Source organism: Elephantulus edwardii, unplaced genomic scaffold (assembly GCF_000299155.1).
Source record: "Elephantulus edwardii isolate Elephantulus edwardi_28Jun2011 unplaced genomic scaffold, EleEdw1.0 scaffold00384, whole genome shotgun sequence".
Classification (NCBI taxonomy): Eukaryota; Metazoa; Chordata; class Mammalia; order Macroscelidea; family Macroscelididae; genus Elephantulus; species Elephantulus edwardii.
In genome coordinates this window covers 1,350,705-1,370,807 of record NW_006400134.1, presented here as the reverse complement: position 1 = coordinate 1,370,807, position 20,103 = coordinate 1,350,705, and the positions used below count along the sequence as shown (strand labels likewise).

General features: G+C 41.1%; 1 protein-coding gene across 1 annotated transcript; it reads left to right on the top strand.

Annotated features, from left to right (window-relative positions):
- The first annotated feature begins 336 nt into the window (after nt 1-336).
- On the top strand, nt 337-7,043 carry LOC102866603 (high affinity immunoglobulin gamma Fc receptor I-like). Its single transcript, XM_006902243.1, has 6 exons — nt 337-367; nt 764-784; nt 1,999-2,253; nt 4,451-4,702; nt 5,586-5,870; nt 6,766-7,043. Exons 1-6 carry the CDS (start codon nt 337-339, stop codon nt 7,041-7,043), a joined length of 1,122 nt encoding a protein of 373 aa, XP_006902305.1.
- The last annotated feature ends 13,060 nt before the right edge of the window (nt 7,044-20,103 follow it).

The window sequence follows — 20,103 nt, the reverse complement described above, 5'->3', positions numbered from 1 at the left end:
TAACCGAAAAGAAGAGATGTGGTAGAGAGAATAATCAAAACAGAACGTCAATAAAATTTACCCTTGCCCCTAGAGTCTGAGAGGTTCATAAACTCAAAAACCAAAGTTTCAAACTAGGCGAGATGGAATAAGAACTATGTGACTGTGAAGTGCATACTTAAAGAATAAATGATGTCTTTCCCAGAAAAAGGGAACATGAAAATGGTCAGAAGAGACCATTTCCTTCCTCTTTGCTAATCTTGTCACTAGATCTCCCAGCAGAAACTCTTCAATGTCTGGCATGTTACAGATTTCACTATTCCCAAAAACTGTGGAATTAAGGCTTGATCTGTGGAGATGTGGCTTTTGACTGCTCTGCTCCTTTGGGGTAAGTTGGGCTCAGAAGGCAGCTAGAGGGGTATAGGCTCTTCCTATACGTAGTCATGATTTTCCCCCCTTCCTCTGGTATCTTGAGCTAGAACTTAAGAATATGAAAACAACTCTGTGTGTGTTTTCATGGTTTGTTAGTATTTATTATATCTAGAAGGTGGGAAGAAGGACTGTGAAATAGCATTAAGTCTAAAATTTCCATGTCAATAATTAATTTTGGGTGGTTCAGTTCTGCTGGTGTCCTGATTTTGAGAAAAGAGGATAGAAAAAACCTGAACATGGCCTCTTAGAGCCTGTTTTTTTTTTTTGTTTTTTGTTTTTTGTTTATCTATCTCTTCCATCCTGACCAACCGTCACTGACCAACTAATATATCTGTTTTCCGGTCTCTTGGAGTTCCAAGTGGTGAACAAGTGGGTGAGTGATTTCTATCTCAACGTCTCTTTCTCTGACTCATTCCTGCTTCCAAATTACAGTTAGAATTCAGTTGGGTAACATTCAATATCCTTCTTCTGGATATCCTGAAGTGTAGAGAGAGGAGTGGAGAGAGACAACAAAAAAGGAGAAAGATTCAGAATTTATTTTAAACCCTTTCTTTCAGAGTAGATCCCGCCCTTTCTGGTAACCAAAAGGTTAGAGATTCACCTCCAAGCAGAGGAGACTCAGCAGAAAGGCCTGGAAACCGAGCTTTGATAAGATCAGTCATTGAAAACAGTGGGATGAGGGCAGAGTTTTCCTCCGCCACACTTGGGGCCTTCATGATTTGGGATGGACTCTGTGTCAAAGGGTGTACATTCAAAGTGTGATTTGAGAAACTTTTCAAGGGTTCTTTCTAAGGTTTTTTTTTGAGTGAACCCTGGCTTTTGGAATAAACAGACCAAATATACACATAATAGCAAAAAAAAGAACCAGAATTAAATTACAAAAACACCAAAAGAGTTTTGTTAAGTTTTTCAATATCCGTCAGGTCAATCTCATTTAGAAGATAGCTGTATGCCTCCCTCATCCCACTCTACACCCCCTAAGACTGAAGTGAGGAGTTTAGACCTTCTTCCAGTGAAAGTACTAGTTAAGCTCTTGATTACCCTTTAGAGACTATATATTGGAGAATCAGTTTTCCTTACTTTGAAACCTTGCTTCCTCATCAATAAGCAATGAGATCTAATTGTTGTGTGCCATCGAGTCAAAATGGACCCATAGCTGACCCTCCAGCGGGTTTTCAGAGGCGTTAATCATGTAAAAGGAGTTCCTTCTCCCTTGGAGCAGCTGGTGGATTTGAACCACAGCCTTTGGGAGTACAACACAGCTTCTTACCACTAGACCACCAGAGTCCATTAATCTTGAGGATTAAGCACTACCTTAATCCTCATGAACCTAAATCTCTAATTTGCAGGTAAGAATTTAAGAACAGGAACAGCACCTTCTGTAGCAGGGTCTGGATACTCTTAACAATTGCCTTGTATAGATTCCCACTTGCCTATTGTTTAATCTCTGAACATATAACCTTTTTTCCTTGTACTAGTCATAAAACCTTACCAATTGCTGAAAGTCCTTTCTTTTCATCCCATTTTGTCCCTTCTCTCCCCTCCCTTCTTTTTTCTTTCCTCTTTTTCTGTTTATTTCCTAAACAGACCTTCCAAAGGCAGTGATCACCTTGCACCCTCCATGGCTCAATGTGTTCCCAGAGGAAAACGTGAATTTACAGTGTGAGGGCCCGAGTTTGCCTGGAGACAGGTCCACCCTGTGGTTTCACAACAGCTCAACTATTCAGACCCTGATACCTAGTTACAGCTTCACTGCTACCAGCTTCAAGGACAGCGGTGAATACAGGTGCCAGACGGGGCTCTCAATGCCAAGTGACCCTGTGCAGTTGGAAATCCAGAGAGGTCAGTGTGGTGTGGAGCAAGGGGGCTGCAATGCAAAGGGCTCCTTTTGTATTTTTCCCCTTCATAATTGTTGAATGTATGTGTTGAATTATTTAAGGATGAGTTCTAACCCCTGTGTGCTTGCCAAATGTAATGAAACATTGCATCAGTCTTTAAATTGTTCCCAAATATCACTCCAACAAGGCAGAGTTCATAGAGTAAGCTTTGTACATATGAGTTCTGCATAAAAGAATCAACTTGATGACAACTAACAACAAACTATGTTTAAAACTCAGGCCCTGAGATTTTATTATAGTTGTTGTTATGTGCCATCGAGTCACCTGTGACTCATAGCGGTCCTATGTACAACAGCCCTAAACATTGCTCTATGCCGTGCCAATCTTGTTGTCTCTGACACATCTACCCCCACTACCCCAGTCACTGAATCAATCCACCTCCTAGAGGGTCTTCCCCTCCTGCGCTGTCCCTCCACCCTACCAAACATGATGTCCCTCTCCAAGGACTGGTCCCACCTTGCAATGTTATTATTATTAAAAATTACTTCTTTTGTTGTTGTTGAAAAAAAGGTAAGCCTGTACATTGTAAATAATAGTTCAGAGAAATGAACAATGAAAATTCTCCCCCACCTCAAACGTGAGCCCTGAAACCACTTTCCCCAGAAACAGAACGGCTAAATAGATAAACCTTTTATTTTTCAAAATCATAGCTTGAATAACCCCCTGTATAACCTCCTACATTTTCTTAATAACTTAAAATATTATGGAGGTCTGTTAACTTAGTCTGGTTTCTCTAGCGGAGCAAAACCAGTGAGCACACATGGCCGGTGGTGAGTCAGTCACAACTCGTGTGACTCTCCTCAGGTTTCTTTACAAGAGGAAAGAATACCATTCACCTTTGGAATAGCTGGTGGATTTTAACTGCTGATCTTTTTGGCTGGAGGCTGATATTTTATGTACTGTGCCAGGGTTCCTTGTGTATCTGGAGGGAAATTAACTTTAAGGAAATGGTGCACACAAGTGTGGGGGCTGGCAAGCTCCAAATTCTCAAGTCAAACAGTCAACTGAAGATCACGTCTGTTTGCTCTGAGGTCTAAGTGCTGACTAACCAAACCTCTCCAGGTCTGACAGCCGCCTGGAGGAGTCTGCTGATTCATAGCATTTCAGGAGTAGGGAATCCACAATATAGGTATCAACAGGGAATGAACACACTCTAACTCTTGACACATTTATTAATGAGAACACACATACCATAATGAGACAACTATACAGAACTATAACTATACCTTGATGTGTATACCATAGAGAATTGACAGGAATACTCAGATCTATGCAGATCAGTGATATAGTCAATGCAAACCAGTGCCAAATCACATGGCTTTTCATACACATTTCTATACATAACCAAAACGCCACCTGTGCTTCTGCTTTCCCCAACAGCAGTACATTTGCCTTGGACTATGAAAGGTGATGGTATCTTATTATCTCACAGTTTCCAGGAGTTAAGAGTCCAGTCACAGCTCAGCCGGATGTTTTGCTCAGGGTCTTACAGGGTGTTGATTAGACTGACTTCTTTTCTGGAGCCCTTCCAAGCCCACATGGCCGATGACAGAGGTCAATATCTTTCAGCTGTAGGACTGAAGTCCCCACTTCCTTGCTGATTATCAGCCAAGGACCACACTCAGACCTAGAGGCCCCAGCAGTTTCCTTTCACATGACCCTCTCACAACACGGCAGCCCCATTCTTCAAAGCCAGAAGGAAACCCTCTCAGCCCAATCTACTACAACAGAATGTTATGCACCACAATTGCAGAGAGACAGCTAGCACTTTTGTCATAGTCTTATTGGTTAAAAGCAAATCCTAGCTTCTGCCTGTATTCAAGAGGTTGATACAAGGACATAATTCGTTGGGGGTCAGCTAGGAATTCTAGCAGCCATACAACCTATTTTCCCTGATCACCTTTTGATGTCTACAAGGGATGATAAAAAGGAGTTGGGTGCCTGACTGATAGTAAAAGATTGCTTTCCTTTTGACCAAAGCTAAAGGTAGTTGAGGAATTGGGTACAGGCCTCAGAGTCACCAGAAATCTGAAACTAGAATTTTTGTTACAAGAAGATGGCAAAGCCTCTGGGCAAATCTTTGGAGTCCTTGTTGTCTCCTCTACCATCTACAAAGATTTCAAGTCCATATTTTTTTTCAGACTGGCTGATCCTCCAGGTCTCTCGCTGGGTCCTCACCGAAGGAGAATCTCTGGCTCTGAGGTGTCATGGATGGAAGAATAAGTGGGTGTACAACATGGTTTTCTATCAAAATGGCAAAAGCTTTAAGTTTTCCCATCACAATCCTGAATTCACCATTGTGAAAACGAACCTGAGTCACAATGGCACCTACCACTGCTCTGGGATGAGTCGGCAGCGATACACATCAGCGGGAGTAGACATCACTGTGCAAGGTATGGCCTGGGCCTACAATGATGAGAACTAGAGTGTTAGTCACAAATCATCTAAGATCATTGCTTCAATAACAAAGTGAAAAAAAAAACTGAGCCCCTGGGAGGTAAACCACCTCGCTGAAGACCATACATCACGAGTGAGTGACTCTGGGCCTCTGGGGTCCAGCCTGTCGCCCTCTCTGAGCTAACACAGTATCCCATCAGTAATCCCAGAAGCTAATAGCAAAATCAAGGCACTATGAGGATTCATTTCATCAGACTTGTTTTCATTACAAAGAAGAGAGATTTACTCAAGGTTGCTATGAAGGTTTTTAGAAAGTAACCCAACAACATCTTATGAAAGTGTCACAAAACTAGAAATCAAAGACAGTAGGAATTGGTTATTGGCTTCTCCCTGAACATCTGCGAGCTGAGTAGTTTGCACATGATCTCAGACCTCACTTTTTCATGATCTTTCCTCCATACTTACCAGCAGTTAACAACTTTTTTCTATCTTTAGATTGATCCTTATGGGAAAGAAATGATAGTCCCAGATTATCTTGGAAATAGGAACACAAGCAATAAGCAATGGCACTGGCTAGCATCTAAAATAAATCATTAGATACTCACTCTGATTGACCACTTCCAGAAGGGAGGGTTCATATGAGATGTACCATGGCTACTTAGGGAAGCATTAGAGATATTCTGCCTCAAAGACTATGAGCAAGCTGGAAGCTGTTATGTTTGCTGAAACCACCAAGAAATATATCTTGGAATCAGTAAAACTGTGTCTTAAGGAGGTCTTCTCCAATGCTGGAATTTTTCTGAGGGGTAGAAGGTCTCTGTTACAAATAAGCTCAATGTTGAAACAAGCCATTCTGTTCCCTGTCAACTTTCTCCTTAGAGCTATTTCCAGCCCCGGTGCTGAGAGCATCCTTGTCAGGACCCCTCCCAGCGGGCCATCCTGTAAACCTGAACTGTGAAACTAAGTTGCTCCTGCCAAGACCTGGTTTGCAGCTTTACTTCTCCTTCTATGTGGGCAGCAAGACCCTGACACACAGGAACATATCCTCTGAATACCAGATACTAACAGCTAAAAGAGAAGATTCTGGGCTATACTGGTGTGAGGCAACCACAGAAGATGAATCTGTTGTCAAGCGCAGCCCTGACCTGGAGCTTCAGGTGCTAGGTGAGTGAGAATTCTGGGAACTGATGGACACAGGAGCAGGTGCTCCTTTTTTGTCTGTGAAACTGACATTTGTCAAGGGTCTGGGATATAAAACACTGGAGGACAGTGCCTGCTTTACGGACCCCATGTTGGGGGTTGATAGACAGCGAGTCTTGTGGGATGTGCATGGGTGCCTAGTCAAGTGTCTGTTCTTAAAAACAGTGAAGAGATGGGGAGCTTTAAAATTAACTCCACATGTTTAAAGGCATCAAGATAGCTTTTGTCTCTGAAACTAACTCTATTGATAAAAAAAAACAACAACAAAAAACAAACCTGTCAATCTCATTGTCATCAAGTCAGAGCTAACACCCAGCTGACCCTCCAGCAGGTTTTCAGAGGCAGTAAATCACATGGAGCACTGAAAGGCTTTAAACCACCCTCTTTTGAGTTGACAGCACAACTTGCTATCCTCAAGGCCACCAGAACTCTGTTTTTGTTGTTGTTAGGTGCCCATCAAATCAAGTATGACTCCTTGCAACCCTATGAAGAACAGATCTGAACCGTGTCCTACCATGTGCCAACCTCACAATCTCTGACACGCTCAAGCTGCAGTCACTGTGTCAATCTATCTCATTGAGAGTCTTCCTCTCCTTTGCTGTCCCTTCACCTTGTCAAGTATAATGTCCTTCTCCAAGGAATAGCCTCTTCTGGGCTTTTGGAAATTAATTTTTGTTAGCACCCCACCTTCTTTTTACTCAAGCTGGAGCTACCTGCTTCCTGCCCCATGTCATTACCAGGACCCCAGTGGAGACAGGTAGACCAGAAGTCTCAGTTAACCTTCCCTTCTAAATAGGTCTCAACTGGACTTCTCTGGTCTCTAAGTCATATCTCTTATCTGTAACTTTTTCTGTTTCAGATATCGAGTCATCAATTCCTACCTGGCTTCATGTCTTTTTCTACGTGACAATGGGACTACTACTTTTGGTGTGTACTATTCTCTTTGTGACAATACGAAAGAAACTCCAAAGGAAGAAAATGTGGGATTTTGAAATCATGTCATCCTGCCAAAGGGGAAAGGAAAATTCTTACTTTCAAAAAAGTAGCAATCCAGAGGGAGACGTGACATCTCAGGAACAAGAACAGCTTCAAGAAAGGATAGACCAGAAGGAGCTCCGGGGGAGAGAGCAGCAATAAGATGGCCAGCAGCCCAGTGGGTGGCCGCTGTGCTGTGGAGCACAGACATCCATCCAGTGGGCGACGGAAACAAGAACAACGGGGCTCATGGCATTTGACTATTCAAGTGGGCGGACTTCCACTGAGAAAATATAGTAATTAGAGACAATTTGAAGTGAGATCTACTATAAATTGATCAAATTTGAAAGTCAAGACCGGTCTGATTATTCCAGTGGGTCATTTAAGAAGTACTTTCTGGAGACAGGTTAATTTTGCAAATGTTCAAGAGATTAAAACAGAGAAGGACTTGGCAGTCAGGTCTCATAAAGATTACAGCTTAGAGACCCGTGGGGCACATCTACTCTGTCACATGGGGCCACCGTGAGTTGAAATCTAGTTGAGAGCACTTAATAACATCTTTGTCATGACATAACAACATCTTTCATGAATGTTAATGGTGAAATAATTTGTTTAAATCAATATATCCTCTTACACTGGGCACTCCCTCCACCCTTATTTCTGCTTTTTCTCTAAGTCTCAGAGCTAAGTCTGGTCAAGGTTGGAGCCCAGCTCTCCATCAACGTCCCTACAGTGAAGTCAAGCACCTTCTTCTGTCACTTAGCCTCTTTAGCTAAGGGCTCATTTCTCTTTATTTTTTTTACTATTTCCAGTACTGGAAGCACACACAATTATCATTTGATCCTGGTGCAGAAAAATATGGAAAGGCCTTTTGCAGTCCCTCTTTGCACTGTCACCCCACCACCACCACCACTTTTAGGGAAAGTCTGTATAAATGTGTATGGAGAAGGCATGGTGGCTCTTCCAGTTTGGCAATAGAAAAATCATGGGGAGTAAATGAAGAGTTCTCTGAATTCTCGAGACAAAAGTAGTCCCAGGGAAACTCTACCTTATGGTCTCACTTTTTGGAATCACTAATCACACTGTTTTAGATATAAAGACAAATGTATTGGTTAGTTCTTTACATGACTATTTTTTAGCAAAGCTGACAAATTCAGAGACACCATTACACCCAGCCTTCAGAAGAGCCATTCTGTTTCTTAAGGTGTGTGTGTGCTGCCATTACTCAGTCCCATAGTCCCCTCGGTGTACCCGACAGTCAGCTGCAGGCAGTATTGAAGGATTCCAAAGAGCAAAGATGTCAGTTTAAAGACTAAGGTGAATCTGACACAAGCCATATTGCTTCATATTCCTATGGCTTCATATGTATCAGAAAGTTTGACAATAAATAAGGAAGCCCAAGGAAAAATTGACACATTTTCAGTGTGGTGTCAGTGAAGAATATACAATATTTCATGGACGGCCAAAAGAACAGACAAGACTGTCTTGAAGGATGTGCAACCAGACTGCTCTTGAGAGGAAAAGATGGTAAAATTTCAGCTCACTTACTTTGGACATGTTATTGGGGGAGCCAGTCCTTGGAAGAAGACATTATGCCAGGAAAAATACAGGTTCAGTGAAAGAGAGGAAGACCTTCAGTAAAATGGATTGACATGGTGACTACAGCAATGGGCTTGAAATAGAGACCATGAAGACAGTGCAAGATAGGGCAAGGTTTGGAGTCTCAGTCAATTTCTTGGTACCTAACAACAATAACTGTGTCCTAATGAGTTGTGGGAGGATGTTAAATGTATCATCCAGGAAGAGTGCAAATGGTCATTGCAAAGACAGAAGAGAAAAAAAAAAGACCAAAATGGATGTCAGAAGAAACTCTGAAGATTGTACTGGAGAGCAGAGAAACCAAAGCACAAGGAAGAATTCAAGATACTAAAGAGCTGAACAGAAGATTTCAAAGGGCAGCACGGGATGACAAAGCAAAATATTACAATGAAATGTGCAAGGAGCTGGAGTTGGAAAATCAAAAAGGCCTAATTCGCTCAGCATTGCTTAAGCTCACGGAACTGAAGAACAAATTTAAACCTCGAGTTGCTATAATCAAGGATGCTTTAGGCAGAATATTAAATGATCCAGTAAGTATTAAAACAAGATGGAAAGAATATACAGAGTCATTGTATCAAAAAGAACTGGCAGACACAAAAGAATTTAATGAAATAACACATGAGCAAGAACCTATGGTGATGAAGGAAGAAGTTCAAGCTGCTTTCAAGGAAATAGTGAAAAATAAGGCCCCAGGAATAGATGGTATACCAATTGATGTATTTCAGCTAACAGATGCTGCCCTGGATGTGTTCACCAAGTTGCGCCAAGAAATCTGGAGAGGCCCCAATCACTGAGCTGCTGCCAAGGACTCAGCTGCCTCCCCCTCGAGCCCCCTCACTTTCCGACACTCCGTGCCCCCTGCCCGTCTTTTCCCGCCACCGCCTTCTGCAGGCCGTTTCCACCGAGGAAAAGGAATCGTATCATATGTCCGCTATCCAGAACCTCCACTCTTTCGACCCCTTTGCTGATGCAAGTAAAGGTGATGACCTGCTTCCTGCTGGGACTGAGGATTATATCCATATAAGAATTCAACAGAGAAACGGCAGGAAGACCCTTACAACTGTCCAAGGGATCGCTGATGATTACGATACAAAGAAACTAGTGAAGGCGTTTAAGAAGAAGTTTGTCTGCAATGGTGCTGTAATTGAGCATCCAGAATATGGAGAAGTAATTCAGCTACAGGGTGACCAACGCAAGAACATATGCCAGTTCCTTGTAGAGGTTGGACTGGCTGAGGACGACCAGCTGAAGGTTCATGGGTTTTAAGTGCTTGTGGCTCTCTGAAACTTAAGTGAGGATTTCCTTGCAATGAGTAGAAAATTTCCCTTCTGTCCCTTTTCACAAGTTTAAAACTTCACAGCTTGTATAATGTAACCAGTTGGGGTTCCCTTTTAACTTGGACTAGTGTAACACTTTCATGCAATAAACTGAAAAGAGCCAAAAAAAAAAAAAAAAGAAAGAAAGAAAACTGGAGAAAAACCACTTGGCCTACTGACTGGAAGAGATCTATATTTGTTTCCATTCCAAAGAAGAGTGACTCAACAGAGTGTGGAAACTATAGAACAATCTCATTGATTTCACATGCAAGCAAGATTCTACTGAAGATTATTCAAAATGACTGGAACAGCACATAAGCAGAGAACTGCCAGAAGTCCAGGCTGGGTTTAAAAGGGGTCATGGTACTGGGATATTGTGGCTGATCTTAGCTGAAAGCAGGGAATACCAGAAGAATGTCTATCTTTGTTTCATTGATTATGCAAAGGTGTCTGATTGTGTGGATCATAACAAACTGTGGCTGACTCTGAGAAGAATGGGAATCCCAGAACACTTGCTTGTGCTAATGTGAAACCTATACTCAGACCAAAAGGCAGTCGTCAGAACAGAGCAAGGGAACACTGCATGGTTCAAAAATGGAAAAGGCATACGCCAGGGATGCGTCCTATCTCCATACCTTTTCAACCTATATGCAGAACAGGTTATCCGGGAGGCTGGGCTCTATGAGGAGAAGTGTGGCGTCAGGATTGGTGGAAAATCTATTAACAATCTGCGTTATGCAGATGACACAACCCTACTTGCCGAAACTGAGGAGGACCTAAAATGTTTGCTGCAGAGGGTCAAGGACTGCAGCCTTCAGTATGGATTGAAGCTCAATGTCAAGAAGACAAAGATTCTCACCACTGGGCCAACTGGCAGCATCAGGATGGATGGTGAAGAGATTGAGATTGTTAACAACTTTAGTCTGCTCGGCTCCATGGTCAACACTCTTGGCACCAGTAGCCAGGAAATTAAAAAACATATTGCAATGGGAAAGTCTGCTGTTAGGGACCTCTCCAGGGTACTGAAGAGCAATGGTGTCACTCTGGAGATTAAGGTGCATCTGATACAGGCCATGGTCTTTGCAATCACTTGTTATGCATCAGAGAGTTGGACAATGACTAGGGAGGATAGAAGGAGAATTGATGCCTTTGAGCTGTGGTGCTGGAGAAGAGTATTGAATGTACGCTGGACTGCCAAGAAAACAGATTCATCCTAGAGAGTGTTAAACCAGGCTGCTCCTTGGAGGCAAGGATTCTGGGGCTTTGTCTGACATACTTTGGACATGTTGTAAGGAGGGACAGGTCCTTGGAGAGAGACATCATGCTTGGGAGTGTGGAGGGACGGTGCAGGAGGGGAAGACCCTCTATGAGGTGGGTTGATTTAGTGACTGGTTTAATCAGGATGGGTGTGTTGGAGGCAGTGCAGTTGGCACAGAATAGAGCAAGGTTTAGGGGCTGTTTTATACAGGGTCGCTATGCGTCGCAAGAGACTCGACGACACAACAACAAACTCACAGAGAAGAGAGACACAAAGACATTCAATCTCTCCCTCTTCTTTCATCCCCTCTTCTTCCATCTTTCCCCCACCTTGATTATTCTTCAGTTTTAATTGAAACGTAATTTAATCAAAATTATAATTGTTACATGTTCTTCCTATTTTTTCCCCAAATTAATTTTTAGATTATACGATTTTTTTTATTATGCATTATTTTTTTTCCTGTGAAATTTTGTTTTCATTGGGAGATGGTTTGTTAAATAATATCTTGGGTATATCACAGGGAAAGTTTATTCAAATCTTCCTGAGATCTATTTTCTAAATTCAGTACTCATTTTCAATATCTTGGCATCAATCAACGTAGTGTGTGCCATCTTGTGCTGAGAAAGGTATGCTATTTGTCACTGTTGGGTGTGGTCGAGTCAAGCATGACCCTGTGAACAACAGATCTAAACCCTGTCCCATCCTGTGCTGTCCTCACCATCATTACAGCTCACTGCTGCAGTCACCCTGTCAATCCATCTCATTGGGCTCTTCCTCTCTTCTGTTGGCATTCTACCTCTCCAAGTAAGGAATGCATGGGTTTCATTTGGTTTACTTGTTAATCTGTGGTGAGCATTTTAACATGGTGCAGGTGTGTGAAAACACCAGCACAGGTGTGGCGGTGCGACTGTGTTTAAGCATCTGCTGCATCCAGCCTGGCCCACTGGTCACCAGTTACTAAAACAAACAAACACCCCAAAACCAACCAAACCCCCCCATTCAGCATGCCCACAGTTATGTGATGTGTGGGTCATTCTCCTGATGGGTCTGAGTCTCTGGAGTACCTTTAGCAAATCATCGAACTCATAGGCCTTAGGGGAACGAATATTTCTGGAAGAAATACAAGTATTATATGACCTAGCTGTAGGAAATTAGTGAATTGAGGCAACTTTGAAGCAAAGAAATTCTTCTCTACCTCTGGGCCCTGCTGGAACTAAGGAAGCCTCAGCTCACAGCACCCCACTTTCCACAAACTGAGGAAAGACCCTGAGAGAACTTTTGACTGAAATTTGACATGGTCATATTTGGACTACCCAGGGAAGCCACGAAGGAGCCTTGGTGATGTAGAGGTTAAGCGATCAACGCCTAACTCCTGGGGCTTTAGAGTTCCAGAAACAATCAAAACCCCAAACTCACTGGCAGCTCATGGCAAACTCTCCAACAAGTTTTCCGATGCTACAAATCACATAGGATGAGGTTGTCTTTATTTCCCATGTGGAATAACTGGTGGCTTTGAACTACCTACCTCTAGGTTGCCAGCACAGCTAGTTGCTTCCAGCCTTGGAAGCTCTATGGCACAGTTCTAAGCTGTTCTATGGGATCACAGTGAGTCAGGAGTGTCTCCAGGGCAGTGGGTTTGGGTTTTCTTTGCTTTTTGGAGGAAGGCATTCTTGATACTATGAAAAAAGGCTCTCTCAGGTAAGATTAGAATTCATGATTTCTGTATCTCTTCCCATTGCAATGAAATGGACTACTCCTCTATAGAAGGTCAATATAACTCCAGTTGCATTCTGTCTCCACTCTTGAGTGTTAACATCTAAGACAGAGCAGTGCTGTCACTGATAATATGGCAGAAGGAAACTAGCTTCTTAAACTAAGTTGCAAACACTTTATACTATCTTAGGCAAAAAGGTTCCCTTTTGCAACGTTGGTGTTAAGTGCCATCAAGTTGAGTACGACTTAGCACCAACCTATAAACAATAGATCTGAACTCTGTCCTATTCTGCACCATTCTTACCATCTCAAATACATTTGAGTCCTTTGTCACAGACATCTCCTTGAGGGTCTTCCTCCTCTTTTTTGACCCTCCACCTTTCCAAGATGATGTCATTTTCCTAGGAAGAACCTTTCCTAATATCATGTCCAATATCATGTGAGATGCATCTTCACCACCTTTGCCTCCAGGGACATTCTGGTTGCAATTTCTCCAAAGATTTATCTGTCTGGAGTTTTTTGTTTGTTTGTTTTGCACTCCATGGGATCTTCCGTACACTTCTATAGTACCACAAGTCAAATGCATTAGTTCTTCTGTCATCCTTATTCATTGTCCAGCTCTTAGATGCATAGAAGATGATTAGAAAGATTATGGCTTGAAAAAGGCATACCTTAGTCTTCAAACTGACATCACTGCTCAGATTTTTCTTAGTATTATGTCTCCTGATCTCCCAACTGTCAGTACGAAGGGTGTTGACTGTGGATCCAAACAAGATGAAAGTGTTGACAATTTTAATCTTTTCTCTACCTATTGTAATGTTGCTTATTGATCCAGTGGTGGATTTTTGCTTTCTTGACATTGAGATGTAGTTCATATTGAAGGCTCCATTCCTTGATCCTCTGCAGGAAATATTTCCGGTCTTCCTCTCTCCTAGCAAGCAAGGTTGTGTTATCTGCAAAACACAAGTTATTGATATGACTTTCTCCAATCCTGATACTATATTCTTCTTCATGAAGTCTAGCTTTCAAATTATTTGCTAGCATACCAATTAAATAGGTCTCGAGGATACAGCCCAGATTCATTCATTTCCCTATTTTAAAATATGCAGTGTTCCCTTGCTCTGTTTGACTGACAGCTTGATCTAGGTACAGATTTTTGTATAAGCATAGTAGGTGTTCTGGAATTCCCTTTATTCTCAAGGTTAGCCATAGTTTGTTATGATCCACACAGTCAAAAGCCTTTCTATAGCAAATAAAACAAAAACAGTTATTCTTCTGGCATTCTCTGCTTTTAGTCAAGATCCATCTGAAACCAGTATTATCTCTGGTGCCACAATCTCTTCTAAATTCAGCTTGAACTTCTCTGTTATGTTTCAATATTTCTTTTATAATCTTCAACAGTTTTCTTGCATATCATATTAATGATATTATTTTATAATTTCCATGTTCTGTTGGATAACCTTTCTTGGAAATAGGAAAAAGTAGGGATCTCTTCCAGTCAGTAGGCCAGGTACACTGGTTTCTTGGCACACTGGTGAGCATGTCCAGGCCTGTATCTTTTATTTGAAACATGTCATTTGGAACCTCATTGATTCCTGGGGCCTTTTTTTCCCCTTTCTAATGCCTTCAATGCAGCTTGAACTTCTTCCTTCATCACCATTTGCTCTTTATTATATGCTACTTCCCAAAATATCTCCATGTTATCCAATTGGGGTTTTGGGTTTTTTTGTACACTGACTCCTTGTACTCCCTCCACCTTCTTTTGATGCTTCAAGATTCCTCCCCCCCCCATAACATCTCTCAGTATTGCAATCTGAGGCTTGAGTTTGTTTTTCTGTTCTTTTAGTTTGAGAAATGCTAAAAGAGTTCTTCCTTTTTTATTCTCCAAGTCTAGCTCTTTGTACATTCCATTAACCTACTTTGCTTTGTCTTCTCAAGCTGCCCTTTGAAATCTTCTGTTCCTCTCTTTCACTTTGGCATCTCTTTCCTTTTCTTGTTTTTGTTTTTTCTTTATTTCTGGCTTTTTGATGCTCTGGTGCAATTTTCTTCTGACACATTTTGGTCTTTCCTTCTCTGTCTTTGTAACAAACTTTTGCTCTCTTCATGAATGAACTTTTACTATCATCCCACAATTCATCTGGTCTCCCTTCCCTAGTGTTGTTCAATGCCTCAAACCTGTTCTTAAGGTGATATTTAAATTCATCTGGGATTGGCTCAGGATCATATTTTGGCTCTTGTGGCCTTGCTTCAATTTTCTTCAACTTCAATTTGAACTTGTACATGAGTAATTGATAGTCTGACACAGTCAGCACCTGGCCTGGTTTACTATTGATATCGAGCTTCACCAGTGATTCTTTCCACAGATGTAGTCAATCTGATTTCTGTGCATATCCGTCTGATGAAATCCATGTATACATACATTGTCTGTGTTTCTTAAAAAAGTCTTTGCTATGAATAAATCATTGAATGTTCAAAATTCCATCATTTGATCTCCAGCCTTATTTCTCTCTCCAAGTCCATAATTTTCAATTACCAATTGTTCTACTTTGTTTCCAACTTTTGCATTCCAGTCATTAATTATTAGCAATGCATTTTACTGCATGTGTGGTCAATTGCAGACTGTAAAATTTGGTAGAATTCTTAAGTTTTCTCTTCTTCAGCTGTAGCTGTTGGTGCAATATTTGAATAACAATTATATTACCAGATATTGTGAGTACAATACTCAAAGTATTGTACTTCAGCATAGATCTTGAAATGGTTTTTTACTATGAATGCAGCAACATTCTTCCTGAATTTTTCATTCCCAGCATAGTCTATCATATGATTGTCTGATTCAAAGTGATCAATGCCAGTCTATCTCAGCTTGCTAATGCCTAGAATGTCTACCATTATATTCCATTTCATTCCAACAACTTCCAATATTCCTATATTTCATACATTCCATGTTCCCATAATTAATGGATATTTACAGCAGTTTCTCCTCATTTTTAAATACCTTTCACTCTAGGGTCCTACATCTAGTAGTATGTCTAAAAACATTCCTCTGAATTGTTCAGAGCATTTTCAAAGCAGGTTATTTCAGAAGTAGATGGCCAATCTTTCTTCTTTGCCTTAATCCGGAAGCTCTGCTGAAATCTGTTCACTATGGGTGACCTGCAGGTATTAAAATACTGGTGGAACAGCCTATGTAACAGCAACCAGTAAGCTAACCTAGCAGAGTAACTCTACTGTTACTATACCATATAGTTACTGTTAACATATAGATGCACACTGGGCACCCAGACACACAGCAGGCACCAACCCCTGTAGGCCTGGGCACCATCTCTGGCAGGAAGCATCCAAAGGGTGGTATGGCCAGAGCCTGAGCCATCCTCGTCAGTAGAAGTTAGGCTCAGTCAGGTTCTGCTGATATTAGGGGTACAGCATTTACTGACCAGGATTGGTGGGGGTGGGAGGGACTTGCACTGTGCTGCTTACTTTAGAACTTGTGTATAATACTTTGCAATTAGCAGAATAAAATACTAACCATTCCATGGGTAACAACCTTTCACAATGCCATAAGCAAAAGTAAAATGAATGTTTTTTCTTATAATATTTTAAAATATTTTTTTCCTTTTAGCCTAGAAGAAACAATTTAACAAGATTCTTTATCAAAACTGAAGCCCTTGTGATGTTGTTTGCTACTCTACCTTGAAATCTATGGCTAAGAATGACTCCTTTTTTTTTAATATAAAAGGTCCAGACTATGCCAGGCTCTTGAGAAGAATGTCAGTTGTGGACATAATCACCAGGCCTGAACAGCTAAAGAAAATGCTGCAAAAACTTTTCACATTCCACTCTCTGTCCTTCCCCTATATAATTCTCCCTCCCTCCCCCGCCTTGCCATTCCTAGTCTCCAGGGAGCAGAGATGGCAGAGTGGTAAGGAGTTACACTGCTAACCCAAAGGTAGGTGGTTCAAATCCATTAGCAGAAACATGGCCACTACAACTACAAACTAGGAGAAATCTGGACAACCTCCTTTCTTGCAATTTACAGTCTCTGAAAATCAGCTGGAGGGCCAGCTATGACTCCCTGGCACATGACAGCAACTCCAGTCTTCAGGATGGAAGTAGGAGCGTCCCAAATCTATCTCATGATGCTGTATCATATGATAAAATTCTGCTTTTCTCCACTCCAAATCCTATCTCCAAGACTGAATTTTTTTCCTCAAACAGGTGGAAGAATGATATTTTTCAGGTAACAGATGTGACCTAAGAAATTGCTAAAACTCGTCTTCTAAATAATTTCTAAATACCTTCATTTGTATGTTTATGTAAATACTTCTCAAAAAAAACGGTCCCTCAAAAAAACGAAGCAACAAAACAAAAGTGTACAAGCGCGCCACCTAGGTGAATACAATGTGAGTGCGAGGAGCGAGAGGCTGGGCTGCGGGAAGGCAGATTGCAGGATTTACCTCTGAGTGTGGTGAGTGACTTGAGCTTAACGTTCAAAGCCCTGCAAGGTCTACTCTCTCCACCCTCAGCTGAATCAACTCTTTCCTTCTTCCTCCATTTCTTTTCTCAGTTTTCTCACGAATAGATTGTCCTTCAAAGCTCTGTCTAAATGTCAATTTCCCTTCAAGAGGCCTATAAATGTATGATATATGTAAGAAAGATTGCTGTCCTCCTGAAAACAAGGAAATCGCCAGTCCCTTTGGAAGGACATTGTGCTTGGAAAAGTGGCTAGTCAGCAAAAAACAGGAAAAACGTCAATGAGATGGACGGAGTGGCTACAACAATGGCCTCAGGACAGCAGAGATTGTGAGAATGGCAGGGATTTGGCAGGGTTTCCATCTGTTATATATTATTGTTGTTGTTGATAGGTACCATCGAGTCAAGTACCACTCATAGTGACCCTATGAACAACAGATCTCAGCCCTGATCTATCCTGTGCCATCTTTCATCATCTCTGACACGCTTGAGTCCATTGGCTGCAGTGACTGTGTCAATAAACTAGAACCAACTGTGACATTTAACTCTGGGATAAAGTTACTTCAGAATAGTGCTTCATCTCCTGTCAGCTGTCACTTCATCTAAATCAACCCATAACCTCACTCAATGTATAAACAGGTACACATTGAAGAGACAGAGAGAGATTATAAAGACCAGTTCCTGGGCTAGTCTGAACCTAGAACACACCCTTGCTGAAAGCCTAACCTTATTTTGAAGCCTAAAGTCTTAGTTTTCCAGGGCACACTGTCACTACTTCTGATAACACAATAGTTTTCAGCAGAAAAAAAAGAGTCTACATCCAAAAAGGGGTCCTTACACAGAGGACTCCATATTAATTCTCTTACTTAACATGCACTCCAGCTCCAAAAAGTATCTCTCAGAGTAACAAACTTGTGAAGAAAAAACATTAGCTTAAACATAAAATTGTAACATTTTCCATGTAATGTTAGTGATATAGTTTGATAATTTCCATATTCTGTTGGACTACCTTTTCTTGGAATAAGAATAATGCTAATTTCTTCAACTCAAATGTAGAACTTAATAAGACTTTGATTTGAATATATCTATAGAAGCATCACCACTATATAATGAATATATTAATTACAGATACCACAGATAATATAGTCATCAGACTTAAAAGTTTCTTTGTAACCTTTTGTAATCTTCCTCTGCCACCCTCTGCCTACCCTTAAGAGTGTTCTGCTATCACAGAAGTGTTATATAAACAAATTCATGCAATATGTATTCTTTTGTCTAGCTTCTTTCAGTATTAAAATTATTTTGAGACTTATTCACATTCCTTCCATGTAATTTTTTTTTCTGAGACATAATACCTTGTATATATACCCTTTTATATATACTCTTTTTTCTCAATTCATTCACTTGCTGATGGACTTTTGAGCTGTTCTGAAGTTTTGGGCTATGACAAGCAAAACTGCTATGAATCTTCATCTGTATCTTTCTAGGCAGCATATGCGTCCTTTTCTTTCTTTTTTTTCTTCTGTGTGTGTGAATGTTGTTGTTGCTGTCACATGCCCTCAAGTTGTCTGTGACTCATAGCAACCCTATGTACAACATCTCTGAAGCCTGCCCTGTTCTGAGTCTCACTGACTCAACACACCAACCCCCACTGCCCTAGTTACTGTATCAATCCATCTTATCTGGGGTCTTCTCCTGCACACTTCTCCAAGAACTGGTCCCATGTGTCCAAAGTATGTAAAACGGAGCTTCAAAATCCTAGCCTCCAAGGAGAAACTTGGTTTTACCCCCTCCAAGACAGAACTGTTTTCTTGGTGCTCCATGGTATGTTCAAAACTCTTCTCCAGAACCGCAACTCAAAGGCATCAATTGTCTTTAGTCATTGTCCAGAGAATATGACTAGAACATACAGCATCTACATGCTAAACTTTTTAAAAAAACTGCCTCTAAGTGACAGTAACATTTTATATTGGCAGCAGTTGTTGTTAGGTGCAGTTGAGTCATTGACTCTGATTCCTAGTGACTTCACGAACTGATCAAGCTTTGGCCTACACTGTGCCATCCTCACAAAATCCTCTGTGCAAAAGCTCATTGTTAACTTTCATTATGTCGATCTTCCTCACTTTCAATGACCTTCCACCTTTCCCAGCATGATGCCTTTTTCCAAGGACTAGTCCTTCCTAACAACACACCCAGAGTTTGTGAGACAAAGTTTCACTATCCTTGCATAAAAGGAGTCCTATGGTTGCACTTCCTCCAAGATAGATTTATTCTTTTAAACTCCATGGTATAACCAATACTTTTTGCCAGCACCACAATGCAAAGACATAAGTTTGTCAGCATTCCTAATTCCTTGTCCACTTTTCACATGCATATGAAGCAATGGGAAATACCATGGCTTGGGTCAGGTGAACCTTAATCCTTGAAGTTACATCCTTGCTCTTTTGCACTTTAACAAGGTCCTTGACAGCAGATTTTCTCAATGCAACATGTCTTTTGATTTCTGGGCTGCTGCCACCACAGGTGTAGATCTTTTCTCCATATATCATGACATTGCCTACTGGTTGTGGCGAGGACTTTGTTTTCTTCATGTTGAGGTGCAATCCAGGTATGAGAATTCCTGTTGCCCCACAGCTCCACCAACTCTTGATGTGTCAATCATTTTATGGGAAATATTTCCTTTAGTGAAGGATCCAAATATATTGCCTATCTCCATCCTTGGATTTTATTTATTACTTTTTAATTTTTTTAATAAAATGTATACTTTATTTTTGATACAGTGACTCAGTATATTCCTTCCATCTTTTTTTAATACTTCCTGGATCATTTAACATTCTGCCGAAAGCATCCTTGATTATAGCAACTC